Source organism: Dipodomys ordii, unplaced genomic scaffold, assembly GCF_000151885.1.
Source record: "Dipodomys ordii isolate 6190 unplaced genomic scaffold, Dord_2.0 Scaffold50, whole genome shotgun sequence".
Lineage (NCBI taxonomy): Eukaryota > Metazoa > Chordata > Mammalia > Rodentia > Heteromyidae > Dipodomys > Dipodomys ordii.
Genome location: NW_012267266.1, coordinates 2,175,112 through 2,192,465, shown reverse-complemented (window position 1 = coordinate 2,192,465; position 17,354 = coordinate 2,175,112). Strand labels below are relative to the sequence as shown.

The following is a 17,354-nucleotide window of genomic DNA, read 5'->3' as shown; positions in this document are numbered from 1 at the left end:
CTTAAAATTATTCTTAAGAACTTTTTAATCCCTAAATGTTTCACTTTATTGGGGAGAAAATATGAATCTCATCTTCGCAGATATAATAGAAATAAAATGTGTGGTCGCTTTACAAAGTGGTGCAGTATTAAGTTAGGACTCTGAGTGTCGCTGTTCACTAACCCGGGCAAGAAAATAAAAATAAATCGGAACTGGAGAAGAAAATCGTCTAGCCATAAAGCAGATCAGACACCAAAGCTGCCCAGAAATTGTGACCTGACCTGGATCGCATCTGGCCTCTGGTTCCACAAGGACCTTGACTTCTAATTCTGAAAAGCACGAATTGATGAGATCCTGCCCTTCCTGCCACTAATCCCTGGAAGGCTGTCACAATCCAGTCATGGCAGCTCTGCAGAGGCGCCGGGACTGCGGTGAGCTACTCTGGCTTTTCATTCTCCTGGGGTGGTTGTGGGGGATCGCAGCTGGACAGATCCGCTACTCTATTCCCGAGGAATTAGAGAAAGGTTCCTTCGTGGGGAACATCACCAAGGACTTGGGAATACAATCCAAGGAGCTGGCGGAGCACAGAGTCCGCGTCGTCTCCAGAGATAGGACGCAGCTTTTCTCTCTGAATCCGCGGAGCGGCAGCTTGGTTACCGCGGGCAGGATCGACCGGGAGGAGCTCTGCGCCCAGAGCCCGCGGTGTCTCGTGAGTTTTAACATCCTTATGGAGGATAAATTGAATCTTTTTCCTGTGGAAGTGGAAATATTAGATGTTAATGACAATGCACCCAGATTCTTAAGGGAAGCATTGGAAGTAAAAATCCTCGAAAACTCAGCTCCATCTTCTCGTTTTCTGCTAATGGAGGTCTATGACCCTGATGTTGGAATGAACTCTCTCCAGAGCTTCAAGCTCAGCAGCAATAGTCATTTCTCAGTGGATGTACAAAGCCAAGCCCAGGGAACCAAGCACCCAGAGCTGGTCCTTGAACATGCCCTGGACCGGGAGGTTGAAGCCACTTACCACCTGGTCCTTACTGCCATGGATGGTGGTGATCCTGTCCGCTCAAGCATGGCACAAATTCTAGTAACTGTCTTAGATGCAAATGACAATGCTCCAGTGTTTACTCAGTCTATCTATCGCGTGAATGTTCCTGAAAATCTGCCTGTAGGTACACTGGTGTTGTCAGTGAATGCCACTGACCAGGATGAAGGCATTCATGCAGAAGTAACATATTCCTTTGGAAAGATCTCACAGATTTTCCACTTGAATGCTTTGACTGGAGAAATTTCTGTTTCTGCACCTCTAGACTATGAGGAATGCAGTTTGTATGAGTTGGATGTTGAAGCCCGAGATCAGCCTGGTCTTCAAGACAGAGCAAAAGTATTAATAACCATCTTGGATGTGAATGATAATGAACCAGAAGTGGTCATCACATCTGGAAGCAGAACCATTGCTGAAAATGCACCTCCTGGAACAGTGGTTGCTCTTTTTCAAGTTTATGATCGAGACTCTGGACAGAATGGTCAGGTAACATGCTCCATCCCCAGAAATCTTCCATTTGAATTGGAAAGATCAATAGACAATTATTATCGATTAGTGACAAATTCAATTCTAGACCAGGAACAGGTGTCTCTGTATAACATCACAGTAACAGCCACAGACAAAGGAACACCACCTCTGTCTACAGAAAAGCTCATCTACTTAAGCGTGGCGGACACTAACGACAACCCACCCATGTTCTCCCACTCATCCTACTCTGTCTATGTCCCTGAGAACAATCCTAGAGGAACCTCCATCTTCTCCTTGAAGGCACTTGACCCTGACAGTGAAGAAAATGCACAAGTCATCTACTCCCTAGCCAAAGAAACCCCCCAGGGTACACCTTTGTCTTCCTACCTTTCCATCAACCCCAACACTGGTGTTCTGTATGCATTGTGCTCCTTTGACTATGAAGAGTTTAGAGACTTGCACTTACTGGTGACTGCCAGTGACAGAGGTAACCCCCCACTCAGCAGCAATGTGTCACTAAACCTGTTCATTCTGGACCAGAATGACAATGCACCTGAGATCCTGTACCCTGCTCCCCCAAATGATGGTTCTACTGGTGTGGAGCTGGCTCCCCGCTCTGCAGAGCCTGGTTATCTGGTGACCAAGGTGGTGGCAGTAGACAAAGACTCAGGACAGAATGCCTGGCTGTCCTACCGCCTGCTCAAGGCCAGTGAACCTGGGCTCTTCATGGTGGGGCTGCACACAGGTGAGGTGCGCACAGCAAGGGCCCTTGTGGACAGAGATGCGCTCAAGCAGAGCCTGGTGGTGTCTGTGCAGGACCATGGCCAGCCCCCTCTCTCAGCCACTGTCACACTCACTGTGGCTGTAGCTGACAGCATCCCCGACATTCTGGCTGACTTGGGGCACCTTGAGCCGCCAAACAATTCTGATGCTTCAGATCTTACACTCTATCTCGTGGTGGCAGTAGCTGCTGTTTCTTGTATTTTCCTCGCCTTTGTTATGGTACTGCTGGTGTTCAGACTGCGGCACTGGTACAAGTCTAGTTTGCTGAAAGTTCCGAGTGAAGGATTTTCAAGTGTACCCACTTCTCACTTCGTGGGTGTAGAGGGGGTTCAGGCTTTCCTACAGACCTACTCCCATGAAGTCTCCCTCACTGCAGACTCTAGGAAGAGCCACATCATCTTCCCCCAGCCCAACTATGCCCACACGCTCATCAGCCAGGAGGGCTGTGAGAAGAACGAGCCTCTATTGATACAGGATGATTCAAGTTTTTGTAAAGAGGAAAACTCTTCTGTTCAGGTGAGGTCATTTCTTTTATTGTGTTTTAGAAGAGGAAATTTTAAAATGCTGTTTGATCACTGTTAAGTTTTCTCAGCCTCTTGGAGAGGGAATCATGTGTGTTATGGTTCCGCCAAAGACTCATGTAGGCTTGGACCCTGGTGCAAACTGTGTTTGGAGGCAGGGCTTTTGGAAATTGATCTTATCAATGGAGTGATACATTTGTGGAGTGAAATTGAATGGATGTTGGGAGATGAAGACTGTGAGAAGTAGAGCCTAATTGGAGAAAATTAGTTACTAGGTACATACTCTTGAAAGTTGTGCCGTTGTGTGCTCGCTCTCTCGCTCTCCCCCTCCCCCTCTCTCTGCATCCCTGCCATCATGAGGTGAGCAGCTTTGCCCTACCTCTGGGCCTTGGAATTCTGCTTCATCAAAACCTAAAAGCAATGGAATGAGTCCACCCCATTGTAAACTCTAAGACCTCTAACACCATAAACACTTTTTCTTTTAAATTTATTTGTCTCAGGTACTTTGTCACAGCAGTGAAAAGCTAATGCAATATAATCCTGATTCTTTTCCTTTATAACAGTAGATCTCTTGTGAATCTTAGTTATCTTGATTTTTAATAAAAATCCTAATAATGTAAGCTCCAGATTTTTTTTTAAACTTCTCTGTCTGGGAAATGTTCTGTGCCCTTGATTTCATATATCTCATTTCTTAGGATAATTTTTCCTACATTGTATCATTTGTGAAATCCTTTCTTTTTCTAATTTGAAAGCTTGCTATTTTTGGTACTGGGGTTTGAACTCAAGGCCTCATACTTTTTAGGCAAGTAATCTAGCACTTTAAGCCACTCCACCATCTTTGTGCCTAATTTGAAAAAATACTGAATTGCAACATCTGCTAAGTAAGAGATATTATTTTATTCTCAGCAATATGTGATAATTACAAATGTTTTCTAAAATAATGGAGATTCCTCATATGTGAGACATTTCCCCTCTTTATTTATTGGAATATTAATTATTAGAAATTAGAGTCTTAAAATAATTTCTGAAGTCTATAACAGGATATACCTGGACTTTGGTCTTTAATGACTTGAAGACAATTCCCAGAACTAAGTTTATTCATTTTAGACAGTCAAAATCTCTATGGTTTATTTAAAATAAAATTAAATGGACTTGCTTCATCCATATTACACAATTCTGGAAAAGTGAAACCTTTTTATGAAATATTTTTCAAAATATAAAGCAGTATAAAAATATTAATTGGCATTGCCATTAATCTAACATTGTTAAATAAATGTAAGTGCTTGGTAGTCTCCTTCATATATTATATTTTTGATAGTATTTGATAATGAGTATGAATATTAAATTTGTTCAGTAGTAGCAACTCATAGGAAATACTTCTAAAAGTGTAGGTCTGACTGGTGGGTGGAAGAAGGAATATTAATAGAACTCAACTAAAAATGGGTGCTGGTGGTTCATACCTGTAATCTTAGCTACTCAGGAGGTTAAGACCTGATAATCACTGTTCAAAGCCTGCCTGGGCAGGAAACGTTCATGAGATTCTATCTTCAATTAACTACAAGAAAACCAGAAGTGGCACTATGGCTCAAGCAAAAGAGATGGGGGGTGGTGGTTGGGAATGTGGCTTAGTGGTAGAATGCCTGCCTAGCATGTATGAAGCCCTGAGTACATCACAAACAGAAAAGGCCAGAAGTGGCACAGTGGATCAAGTGGTAGAGTGTTAGCCTTGAGCCAAAGAAGCTCAGGGACAGTGGGTAGGGCCCTGAATTCAAGCCCCATGACTGACAAAAACTAAAAATAACTAAGAATAAAAATGTAAATAATATAGCATTTTTAATCCAGATAAAGTAGGGCTTCTATCATATTAGAATTCTATATCCAAATATTTAAAAGAAAGGGAGATTATAATTAGTTCATAATTGCCAAAATATGCAAATACAATCATGCTGTTGAGCACAAAACATCAGTTTTTCATTGTCAAGTTTGTTCTAACAAAAATGGACTGCTGAAGAGGTAGAAGATTTGATTGTTGACATTTTTCAAAAGTAAATTGATGATGATTAGTGGAGTGTGATGACACACATCTGTAATACTAGCACTCAAGAAATTGAAGCAGGAGGATCACAAATTCAAGGCCAGCTGAGCTACACAATGAGACATATCTAAAAAGAGAAGACAGGAAGGGAAAGGAGAATGGTGAAAAGGAGTGAAGAAAGGAAAGAAAGAAGGAAGGAAGGGAAGGAAGGAAGGGAGGGAGGGAGGGAGGAAGGAAGGAAGGAAGGAAGGAAGGAAGGAAGGAACAAAGGGAAAGAAGGGAGGTTTTAAAAAGGAGGAAAGGAGGGACTGGGAAGGTGGCTCAGTAGTAGAGCGCTTGCCTTGCATGCATGAGGCCCTGGGTTCGATTCCTCAGGACCACATAAGCAAACTGAAAAAAGCCACAAGTGGCGCTGTGGCTCAAGTGGTAGAGCGCTTGCCTTGAGCTGAAGAGCTGAGGCATAGCGCCCAGGCCCAGAGTTCAGGGCCCATGACCGGACCCCTCCCCCCCCCAAAAAAAGAGGAGGGAGGAAGAAAAGGAAATATAAAAGACTGGGCATTGTGATTCATTCCTATAACCCCAACACTCAGGAGGTATAGGCAGAAGGGTTGTTTAAGGACAACTTCAGCTGCATAGCCAGTCCCTGACTCAAAAAAAAAAAAAAAAGGAGGAAGAGAAGTGAGGAGGAGAAAGAAAATAATGGTCATGGAACTTAGAAAGTGTAGGAAATTCTAAATTTAATGAGTTATTAGACTACATTGTAGCCAAGATACTATTTTTTGGTGTTGAGTTAGGTTATGCTATCTGATAATAGACTGCACTGGCTTCTTAAGAACTTAAATTTATATGCACATGTAAGAAAAACATAATTTAGGATATTTATTGAAAACGTAAGAAAAATTCCTTTGTAAGCTGTATTTGTAAAGATAACTTGAGAATTTGAGGGTGTGGCTCAGTAGCACTATACTTTCCAAACATACTCAAGGCCCTGGGTTTAAAAATAGATAAATAAATAACAATGGGTTTGCTTACTTTGCTTGAAACACTGGTTCAAATCCTATCACTGAAAAAATTGAGATTTTTGTTTGCTTCTTTTGTTTTTTGAGATAGAGTCTTATTATGTACCATAGGCTGTCCTCAAGTTTATGATCCTACTACTTGTAATTCCAAGTGCTGGGACTATAGGCCTTCCCCTCCAGGCCCAGATGGTTGGTGGTTTAAAATAGAACAAGACTAGGACATGTTTTCTTATGACACTATGATGGTATTTTTATTTCTGAATTTGTTAGGGAATGATTTATTCCAGGTTTCTGAATGCATATGGCTAAAAGTATTCATTGACAGAGAAAGCCAGGTGCAGGTGGCTCACACTTAAAATCCTTGCTACTCGGGAGGCTGAGATCTGGGAATTGTGGTTTGAAGCCAGCCTGGGCAGGAAAATCAGTGAAACTTTTACCTCCAATTAACCACCAGCAAAAATCCAGAAGTGGAGCTGTAACCCAAGTCGTTGAATGCCATCCTTGAACAAAAAAGCTAAGAAATAGTACCCAGGCCCCTGAGTTCAAGCTCAACTACTAGCACCAAAAAAATATATATTCTCACAACAGTCATTTAATCATGGTTAAATATCCTGGTGATCACAGAATTGCCTGCCCTACCCACCATATATTGAATTTTGAAATATCAGGGGAAAAAAAATCTACCAACTTAACTGAGCTGTTTTATCATCTGTGTAAACCATCCATTTCCAATCAAACTTCTGTTGAAGTGGCAGTGGTTAAAAGAAAAAGAATAAAATTACAGAATTGTTGTGGAAAACAAAGTACATCTTTACCAAAGAATAAAACCTAAGCTGAACTCCTGAAAAGCAGTTCTTGAATAAAAAAAAATGTTTCACAAGGAAAATAATGAATATAACTAACTCAATGTCTGGGAAACCAAATACACCTTCCATTTTCAAGGGAGCAAATGAAGGTTCGAATTCTTCCCAGTAACTTAATAGAATTCTGTCTTTAAAATTGTGAAATAATTTCAATGAGATATAGTTATGTTATGTTTATTAAACTTGTGTTGCCTGTCTGTCTAGTAGATATCCTCAATAATTTTATATTGTGAGCTGAGCAACGATGGCTCATGCCTGAAATCCTAGCTACTCAGGAGGCTGAGATATGAGGATTATAGTTCAAAGCCAGCCAGGGTAAGGAAGTCCATAAGACTTATCTCCAATTAACAACCATAAAAGCTGGGAAATAGAGCTGTGGCTCAAGTAGTAGAGCACTAGCCCTAAGCAAAATGAAGTTCAGGGACAATGCCCAGGCCCTGAGTTCAATCCCCAGGACCATCATAATAACATCATCATTAATAATTTTATATTGTGGAATAACTTAGAAAACTTGAATATTAGAAATAATGAAGCAATTTACTCGATGTATTTTATACAAGTATTTTATACATGGAGTAGACATATATTTAAGTAACGTTTACTTTTTTTTCAACTACAATGGTTGGCTTTTCTTCATGGGCAAGAAAGTGTGACTCCGCGCCTAAGACATTAACTAAAAAGTTGCAAATCAACTATTTTTTAAAAACTTATCAGGATTTTCAAATATTACATTGATCCAGTTGTCTTAAATTGTGTTTTAAGCATGTCCTAGATATATATGCAATTTATGAATTTTGAAATATATGAATTTTGAAGGGTAAAACAATGTTCTGTAAAATCAGTTTGTTTTGCTTCGACATGGTGCAGTAACTTAGTTAGGACTCTGAGCGCCGCTGTTCACCAACCCGGGGAAAAAGATGTGACAACCACCGAGTTCTGCAGCACAAAGAAAGGACAGACTAGACAAGCCCTCTTCCGAGCTGCATCAAACTCAAGCCTCTGGTGCTGCTGGATTCCTGGCGTCTCATCCCAGTTAGGGGAGTGGGGTCCACGCCAATTCACGCACAATAGGAGACCTCAACTAGTCTAAAGTCAAGATCTGCAGGACAATGGCGACACCGCAGCGGGCCAGAGACTACGGAGCGTTTGTACTGCTCTCCATCCTTCTGGGGACCTGCAGGGAATCCTGGGCAGGAAAAATTCTCTACTCTGTGCCTGAGGAGACAGATAGAGGGTCCTTTGTTGGTAATATTGCCAAGGACTTGGGACTGGAACCCCGGGAGCTGGCGGAGCGCAGAGTCCGCATCGTCTCCAAAGGTAGGACGCAGCTTTTCTCTCTGAACCCGCGAAGCGGCAGTTTGGTCACCGCGGGCAGGATCGACCGCGAGGAGCTCTGCGCCCAGAGCGCGCGGTGTCTGGTGAACTTTAATGTTTTAATGGAAGATAAAATGAATCTTTACCCTATAGAAGTGGAAATAATGGATGTTAATGACAACAGTCCTAGATTCTTAACAAAAGAAATAAATGTAAAAGTAATGGAGAATACAACTCCTGGCATGCGGTTTTCCCTAAATGAAGCTGGAGACGCAGATGTGGGCAGGAACGCGATCCAGGGGTACCATCTGAGTCCCAATCGTCACTTCTCCCTGGCTGTGCAAAGTGGGGACGATGGAACTAAATACCCAGAACTTGTGCTGGAGCAAGTACTGGACCGGGAAGAAGAGATGATTCACCACCTGGTCCTCACAGCCTATGATGGAGGGGACCCACCCTTATCTGGCACTGCCAGCATCCAGGTCACAGTGGTGGATGTGAATGATCACACACCCATCTTCTCTCTGCCCCAGTACCAAGTGACTGTCCCTGAGAACGTACCAGTGGGCACCACGCTTCTTACAGTGAATGCAGTGGACCCAGATGAGGGATTCAATGGAGAAGTGACATACTCTTTCCGGAAGATAACTCCAAAACTTCTACAAATATTCCACCTGAACTCGATTTCAGGAGAATTGTCAACTTTACAAATCCTGGATTACGAAGAATCCCACTTCTATGAAATGGAAGTTCAGGCTCAGGATGGCCCGGGTAGTCTGACAAAGGCCAAAGTACTTATCACAATTTTAGATGTGAATGACAATGCTCCAGAAGTGACTGTAACATCAGTAAGCAGTTCAATCCCTGAAGACAAACCTCCTGGGACAGTAATTGCTCTTTTCTACCTCCAAGACAGGGATTCTGGGAAGAATGGTGAGGTAAGCTGCACTCTTCCAGAAAGTCTACCTTTTAAGTTAGAAAAATCAATAGATAATTATTACAGATTGGTCACAGCAAAAATCCTGGATCGGGAAACTCTCTCTGTGTACAATATCACAGTGAAAGCCATAGACGGGGGTTCTCCTTCTCTGTCTACCGAAGCACACATATCTGTACATGTGACAGACACCAATGACAACCCACCCACCTTCCCTCACTCTTCTTACTCTATCTACATCCCAGAGAATAACCCTAGAGGAGCCTCCATCTTCAAAGTGAATGCTCGTGACCCCGACAGTGACAAGAACGCCCAGGTCATTTATTCCTTGAATGAGGACACCATCCAAGGGGCACCTCTGGCCTCCTATGTCTCCATCAACTCTGACACTGGTGTTCTATACGCACTTCAGTCTTTTGACTATGAGCAGTTTCGGAACCTACAACTGAGAGTGACTGCACAGGACAGTGGGGACCCACCTCTCAGCAGCAACGCATCACTAAACCTGTTCATTCTGGACCAGAATGACAATGCTCCTGAGATCCTGTACCCTGCTCCCCCAAATGATGGTTCTACTGGTGTGGAGCTGGCTCCCCGCTCTGCAGAGCCTGGTTATCTGGTGACCAAGGTGGTGGCTGTAGACAAAGACTCAGGACAGAATGCCTGGCTGTCCTACCGCCTGCTCAAGGCCAGTGAACCTGGGCTCTTCATGGTGGGGCTGCACACAGGTGAGGTGCGCACAGCAAGGGCCCTTGTGGACAGAGATGTGCTCAAGCAGAGCCTGGTGGTGTCTGTGCAGGACCATGGCCAGCCCCCTCTCTCAGCCACTGTCACACTCACTGTGGCTGTAGCTGACAGCATCCCTGAAGTCCTGGCAGACCTGGGCAGTATCAGTACACCAGAAGACCCTGATAATTCAGACCTCACTCTCTACCTGGTAGTGGCAGTGGCTACTGTCTCCTGTGTTTTCCTTGCCTTTGTCATTGTGTTGATGGCTCTCAGACTTCGGCGGCGCTGGCACAAGTCACGCCTGCTGCAGGTTGCAAGTGGTGGTTTGGACAATGTCCCTGCCTCACACTTTGTAGGTGTAGATGGGGTTCAGGCTTTCCTGCAAACCTACTCCCATGAGATTTCCCTCACTGCTGACTCTGGGAGGAGCCATATCATCTTCCCCCAACCCAACTATGTGGATACACTCATCAGCCAAGACAGCTGTGAGAAAAATGATTCTTTGTTAACACCCATAGATTTTCCTGAGGGCAAAGGTGAAGCCCCAAGTATTCAGGTAAGTTTGGTTCTTCCATTATCTTGTTTTCTCACAATAACTCTCTTTTGTTTGAAAAGTCTCATTTTTCAAAGCAAGAATTTTGAAGATAAGGATTTTTAAATTGCTGTTTTATTTCAGTGGTTCTACTTTAACATAGGTCATGGTATCATCTCATTAGTAAAATCTACGGTCAAGATTTTTGTATGTGTGCCAGTGCTGGGGATTGAACTCAGTGCCTGGGTGCTATCCTTTTTTAGCGCAAGGCTAGCTCTTACTACTTACCCACAACTCCACTTATGGCTTTTTTGGTGGTTAATTGGAGAAAAGAGTTTCATGGATGTTCCTGTCTGAGCTGGCTTTGAATCATGATCCTATCTGAGTCTCCTAGGTAGCCAGGATTACAGGCATGAGCCACTGTGCCTGGCTGGGAAGATTTTAAATTAGTAGGTTGCCACCTGTTTGTATCTTTCTCCTGCTTTCACATGGGTACCTTATCTCATGCATTTTCTTTTCTTTTTTTCTTTTTTTTGGGGGGGGTCCGGTCATGGGGCCTGAACTCTGGGCTTGGGCGCTGTCCCTCAGCTCTTTAGCTCAAGGCTAGCACTCTACCACTTGAGCCACAGTGCCACTTCCGGCTTTTTTCTTTTTGCTTATGTGGTGCTGAGGAATCGAACCCAGGGCCTCGAGCATGCAAGGCAAGCGCTCTACCACTGAGCCACCTTCCCAGCCCTCTCATGCATTTTCTAAATGAAAATATAATGAGGTTTTCACTGTGCTGGGTTAACAAGAATAAAATACACATTAGCTGCGTTTTCTGGAATCTCTTTAGGGCTCACATTTATGAAAGGTTCTAAATGATTGTTCAGCCTGAAGCTTTATTATCTGTACTTTGCTTCTACTTTTTTGTGCCAGGTTGGTAGCCCTCAAAACTGTGATTTTTATTCATAATTTATAGAAAAAATATCTATTAATGTTGGGACTCTTCTAGAAGATTAGATTGATAGCTCCAGAATGAAATATGTTGAGCTCCACTAAGCTCTATGTTAACAATAGACAAAGCATCGCTATACTAATGGTCACAGGCCAAAATAAATAATGTACGTCAAATAAAATGTCATTTCAAGTCAGATGCTGTGGCCCACACCTGTGACCTCATCACCAAGGAAGCTGAGGCACATGGGTTAAGAGTTTTGAATCCAACTATAACTACACAGTGAGATCCTATCTCAAAAATCCAACAGTCATCCTAGCTACTCAAGAGTTTGAAATCTGAGGATCACCATTGAAAGCCACCTAGGCAGGAAAGTCTGTTAGACTCATATCTCTAATCACTAAAAAGCCAAAACTGGAGCTGTGGCTCAGTGATAGACTGCTCGCCTTTGCTAAAAGCTCAGGGATAGTATCCAGGCCCTGATTTCAAGGCCCAGAACAAGCACCAAGAAATATAACAAGTCATTTCAAGTATTATGACAGTATTATGACACCTTAACACAGAACTCCAATATGCTATTTTAAAGGTACATCCATGCGGCATCTGTGGGCTCTGAAAGCAGCATATTGAAAAGCTTCTATATGAAAGAACCATCTTATGCACTCAAACCCAGGGAAATGAGTCAATTTTACTCATTGGGTCTGCTGAAAAATTCAGTTACAAATAACTGTTTGAGGATTAACTACTTCCACATTGTATTATAGTAAACTTGCACTGAACACCTCAGAAGATTTTCATCTGTAAAAATAGATTTCAAGGTAATTTTGATTCATGGAACTGAGTGTTAATTATGAGGCCAATTTTCCTAATGTGTATTGTTTGGTTATATTTTGCATATAAGGAACTGCACAGTAGGACAACAGTACAAATCATTCATTCTGCAGTGTTCACATGTACGATCATTCATTCTGCAGTACAGATCATTCATTCTGCAGTGTTCACATGTACGATCATTCATTCTGCAGTACAGATCATTCATTCTGCAGTGTTCACATGTACAATCACTTAGGGAGATCACAGTATTACTAACATTTTATGAGGAAAATTTCTCTGACATAAATATAATTTTCATCTATGTAAAAAGATATGCCATTTTTTTTACCAAAGTGCTTTAAAATGATTTTAAACTGAAGCCACATGCATACATTTTGGGGTCTTTATTTTCAATACAGAAGTCATAATGGGACATAAAACAAGTTCAGACATAAAGATTGGTGCTGAAGTTCAATAGACCTCAGTGACTTTATGCTGTAAGTCATAATACTATTTCCTAGTAACTCTGAAGATTGGTCTTACATTTTGTAACCAGCGGGAATGACTGTGTAACGGGGAAAGGATGGACTAACTTCAGGCTACATAATATCTTTACGGCTTACATGTGTAATCATAGTTACTCAGGAGGCTGAGATCTGAGGATTACGGTTCAAAGCCAGCCTGGGCAGAAAAGTTCCCATGAGATTCTTACCTCCAATTAACCTCTCAAAAACCAGAAGTGGTGCTGTGGCCCAAGTGGTAGAGTACTAGCCTTGCGCACAAAGAGCCTCAGGGAAAACATCTAAGCCCTGAATTCAAGCCTCATAACCTACCCAACCCCCAAAAACAGAAATTAAGAAGGAAAGAAAGATAAGGAAATGAGAATCAGATAATTATTGCTGCAAAAAATCACTGAAACTACTTGAAAATATTTTTTGATAAGTATAATTTGTACCTGTTTTAAAATACATTTCAGCATTGTTGATGCTTTGGGGTGGGGCAGGGCAAAAGTGATGGTTTAGTCCAAGTCTGTGCTGCAGTCATTTTTGTATCACTGCTATGTATTTTAAGATTGGGACATGACAATGTCAACGAACACGTATTTACGTAATTTCCCGAAAAATACAGAAAATTGTATACGAAGTTCTAAGTCTACGATTTTAAATGCTATTAAGTATATAGATGCGACAACTTAGTTTGTATAGGCAGCTATAATTACCCTAGTGATTAAGCTGAAATAGCAGAAGGGGCAATTGCCAAGTGTGGACTCTGGGCGCCGCTGTTGGCTAAAGTGGAGAGCTTGGTGCTCCCCCTCTTCTCGCGCAGCCGCACCAGGCCAATCTTCACAGGTCTTCTCCATAGCAAAAGATCTTTTCACGGACTGGAACCGGAAGTAAAGTCTGCTTGGACCTTGGAATAACGGCTATACAGACCTCTTTCCTAATCTGGAGTCTGCAGGCTGAGGAGTAAGATACTGGGACCAAGAAGGATGGAGAACATGCCCAGTGCTCTTTTCCTTCTTGCTGTCTTTGTCTTTGTTCTGGACCACACTCTCAGAGCAGATCTGCTATGCCATCCCAAGGAGATGTCCATAGTGAGAACCTCACCAAGAACCCGAAGTTCAGTACCTAGGACCAACCGAGTCGAAAACTGCGGATCAGTTCAGAGGAGCCTTACTTCAGGGTGAACACAGAAAGTGGAGAGTTGCTGGTGAGCAGCAGCAGGCTAGACAGGGAGGCGATGTATGGGAAGAGGCCAGTTTGGGCTCTGGAATTTGAGGCTGTGGCTGAAAACCCATTGAACTTTCATCACGTAATTGTAGAGATCTTGGACATTAATGACCACACGCCAAAATTCACATAGGTTTCCTTTGAACTGTAAATAAGTGAGTCCACAAAGCCCGGGGCACCCTTTATCTTAGGACCAGCCCATCATGCAGATATTGGAACCAACTCACTTCAGAATTACCAGCTCAGTCCCAACGATCATTTCTCGTTTGTAAACAAAGCAATCTGATGACAGCAAATACCCTGAAATGGTATTGAAGACACCTTTCAACTGGGAAAAGTAGAGTAACTACCACTTGACCTTGACTGTTTTGGATCTGGGGACTCCACCACTCAGCAGCACTGCACAAATACAGATTCTAGTCACTGGTGCCAATGATAACCCTGCAACCTTTCAGCCAAGACATATACAGAGTGAGATTTCAGGAAAGCATGCGCAGGGAAACCACTGGGTTCAGGTGCCTGCACTGATCAGGATGAGGGCATAAACTAAGAGATCATTTCTCTTTCAGCATAGGTGAAAATCACCCAATTTGACCTGAATTCTAGCACTGGAGAAATTGATACTCCAAATACATTCAATTTTGAAGGCGTTAAAAAGTATTCTCTGGTTTTGGAAGCAAGAGGTGGTGGAAGAATGATTATACAATATACAGTAGAGATAGAAATCTTAGAGGGGTAGGGGAAAAACAAAGGAGGAGGCAACAGTGCTCCATAGGAAATCTACTCATTACCTTGCTCATATAACTATAACCCTTCTATACAACATTTTTACAATAAAAATGTACACACAAAAAAAGAAATCTTAGAGGAAAATAACAATGTCTCAGAAGTGATCTTCCAATCTCTACCAGACCTAGTCTTGGAGGATTCTGATCTTGAAACACATATTGCTTCGGTTAAAATCTGTGACAAGGATTCTGGACACAATGGTGATGATCCATGTAAAATAATCTCTTACTCAAGATATATATATATATATATATATATATATATATATGCAGAGAGAGAGAGAGTGACAGATGGGATTCTAGACCATGAACAGAACCAGAGTCCAGCATTACCATCACAGCTACAGACAGGGTAAGCCACCCCTCTCCTCTACTTTACATGCCACCTTATGCATTGGTAATGCAAACGACAATGCTCCAGTTTTCAGACGGGCCTCCTACATGATCCATGTGGCTGAGAACAACCCATCTGTAGCCTACATCTTCCTCAAGTCAGAGCCTCTAACCTTGATGTGAGTCCCAATGGTCAAGTCTCTTATTCCATCATAGCCAGCAACTTGGGATCCAGAATTCTGTCATCTTACATATCTGTGAGCTCACAGAACAGGGTGGTGTTCACCCAGCACACCTTCAACCATGAGCAGCTACGCTTCTTCCAGCTCACTGTGCAGGCACATGACCAGGGCTCAACCGTGCTCCATGCCAACGTCAGCCTGCACGTACTGGTGGGCGACCATAGCTGCTCTACTCAGCGTGTGCTCTATCCCACGCTGGAGCCTGATGGCTTGGTGCTCTTCAATATGGTCCTGCGTACCACCAAGCCCGGTTACCTGGTCACCAAGATGATGGCGGTGGACATCGACTCTGGCCAGCAATTCCAGCCTCTTCAGCCTAGTGTTTTGCACCAACGAGGTCTGAACTGTCGAAACTTGGATGACAATGGTGCGAATAGTAAGCTTCTAGTGGTCACTGTACATGATGGTGGATGGCCTGACCTCTCAGCCACTGTCACCCTGCACCTGGTCTTTGCTAATAGCCTACAGGAGGTATTACCAGACTTCCGTGACCACTCTGTGCCCACCCACCCTCAAGCTGAACTTCAAGTTTACCTGATTGCCACCTTGGTTTTGATCTCCATGCTATTCTCCATGCAGTAACTCTGGCAATTGCTCTAAGCCTAAGATACTACTCCAGCACAAAGTCTTAGGTTCTTTGAGCCTGGTCCCTGTTCCGAGCCTGGATCCATGGTTTCCCCTAATTATAATCTGTGAGTTGCACAGTCAGGGAAAACAGTTTAATTTTCTAAAATGTAATGAGCAACTGAGTTCGGGACAAATATTTTCGTGATTCATCTGGGGCCTTGTTTCCACTTTGTAATTCCAGTGAGCCAACTTCCCATCAGGGGTGTTTTCTTTAAAGCATACCTTCTTTTTCTTTTCCTATACAGTTCTCCATACTCAGAGGAAAATAGACACTTTCAGATATCATACCAGAGGCCCTCATGCAACACCTGCCAAAAAGTTGTAGTCAGTTAAAAAGTTCTCATACATGGATGGGATGCTGGTGGCTCATGTCTGTAGTCCTAGCTACTCAAAAGGCTAAGATTGGGGCTGGGAAGGTGGCTCAGTGGTAGAGCGCTTGCCTTGCATGCCTGAAGCCCTGGGTTCGATTCCTCAGCACCACATAAGCAAAAAGAAAAAAGCCAGAAGTGCGCTGTGGCTCAAGTGGTAGAAAGCTAGCCTTGAGCTGAAGAGCTGAGGGACAGTGCCCAGGCCCAGAGTTCAGGCCCCACGACCGGACTCCCCCCCAAAAAAAGGCTAAGATCTGAGGATCTCAATTCAAAGCTAGCCCAGGCAGAAAAGTCCACAACATTTATCTCTAACCACCAAAAGCTGAATGTGGAGCTGTGACTCAAATGGTAAAGTACTAGCCTGTAATCCTAGCTACTCAGGAGGCTGAGATCTGAGGGTTGTCATTCAAAGCTAGCCCCAAACAAGAAACTCTGTGAGGCTGTATCTCCAAATAACCAACAAAAAGCTGGATGTAGGGCTGTGGCTCAAATAGTAGAGTGCTAGCCTCACAAAGAAGCTGACAATCAATAACCAGGCCCTGAGTTCAAGCAGGACACACACACACACACACACACACACACACACACACACAGCTCTCATACAACTCTTCAAAAATGGATATAGTAGGAACAATTCTGTGGCTGATAGGTGTATTCCCTACAGATTTACAAAGCAATGAATGTGTAGTTTTACCTACAATGTGAAACATTGGACATTGTTATTGGCTCTTCTAAGAAACTAAAGAGATTTTTTTTACCACAAAATTCTTGTTCCTAGCACTTTTCTTTGACCAATACCTTTTACAGCTTGGACATAGTCTAAAAATTAAAATAGACATGTAAGTTGGGTAAGGGTAGCTCACACCTGTAATCCCAACTACTCAGGGGGCTGGGATCTAAGCATTATGGTTCAAAGCCAGCCCAAGGAAGAAAGACCATGAGACACTTATCTCCAATTAACTATCAGAAAACCACAGGTGGAGCTGCCACTCAAACTAGTAGCATGTTAGCCTTGAGCAAAAAAAGCTTGGGGACAGCACCCAGGCCCTGAGTTCAGCCCTGTAACCAATAAAATTAAAATTAAAAAGATGTGTAAATAAGCTTTTAAAGCAAAAGAAGTTCAACTAAAATTAGTGATTTTTTTGCTAATTTACTGGTATAGTTTCTATACTAATCTGCTGTTTTCTTTCTTTACTTTTGAATCTTCTGTTTCTTTGCTTTTTTCCCAAAGTTCCTTTAATGAGATATCTTAAACTGTGTTTCTTCCTGGGCTTTTTGTAACTTTTTATGC

General features: G+C 42.8%; 1 protein-coding gene and 1 pseudogene across 1 annotated transcript; both read left to right on the top strand.

Annotated features, from left to right (window-relative positions):
• The first annotated feature begins 379 nt into the window (after positions 1 to 379).
• Pcdhga6 (protocadherin gamma subfamily A, 6) lies at positions 380 to 3,356 on the top strand. Its single transcript, XM_013020282.1, has 2 exons — positions 380 to 2,791; positions 3,297 to 3,356. The coding sequence occupies exons 1-2, from the start codon at positions 380 to 382 to the stop codon at positions 3,354 to 3,356; spliced, it is 2,472 nt and encodes an 823-aa protein (XP_012875736.1).
• Positions 3,357 to 7,822: 4,466 nt separating this feature from the next.
• Positions 7,823 to 15,700, top strand: LOC105988610 (annotated as a pseudogene).
• Positions 15,701 to 17,354: the final 1,654 nt, after the last annotated feature.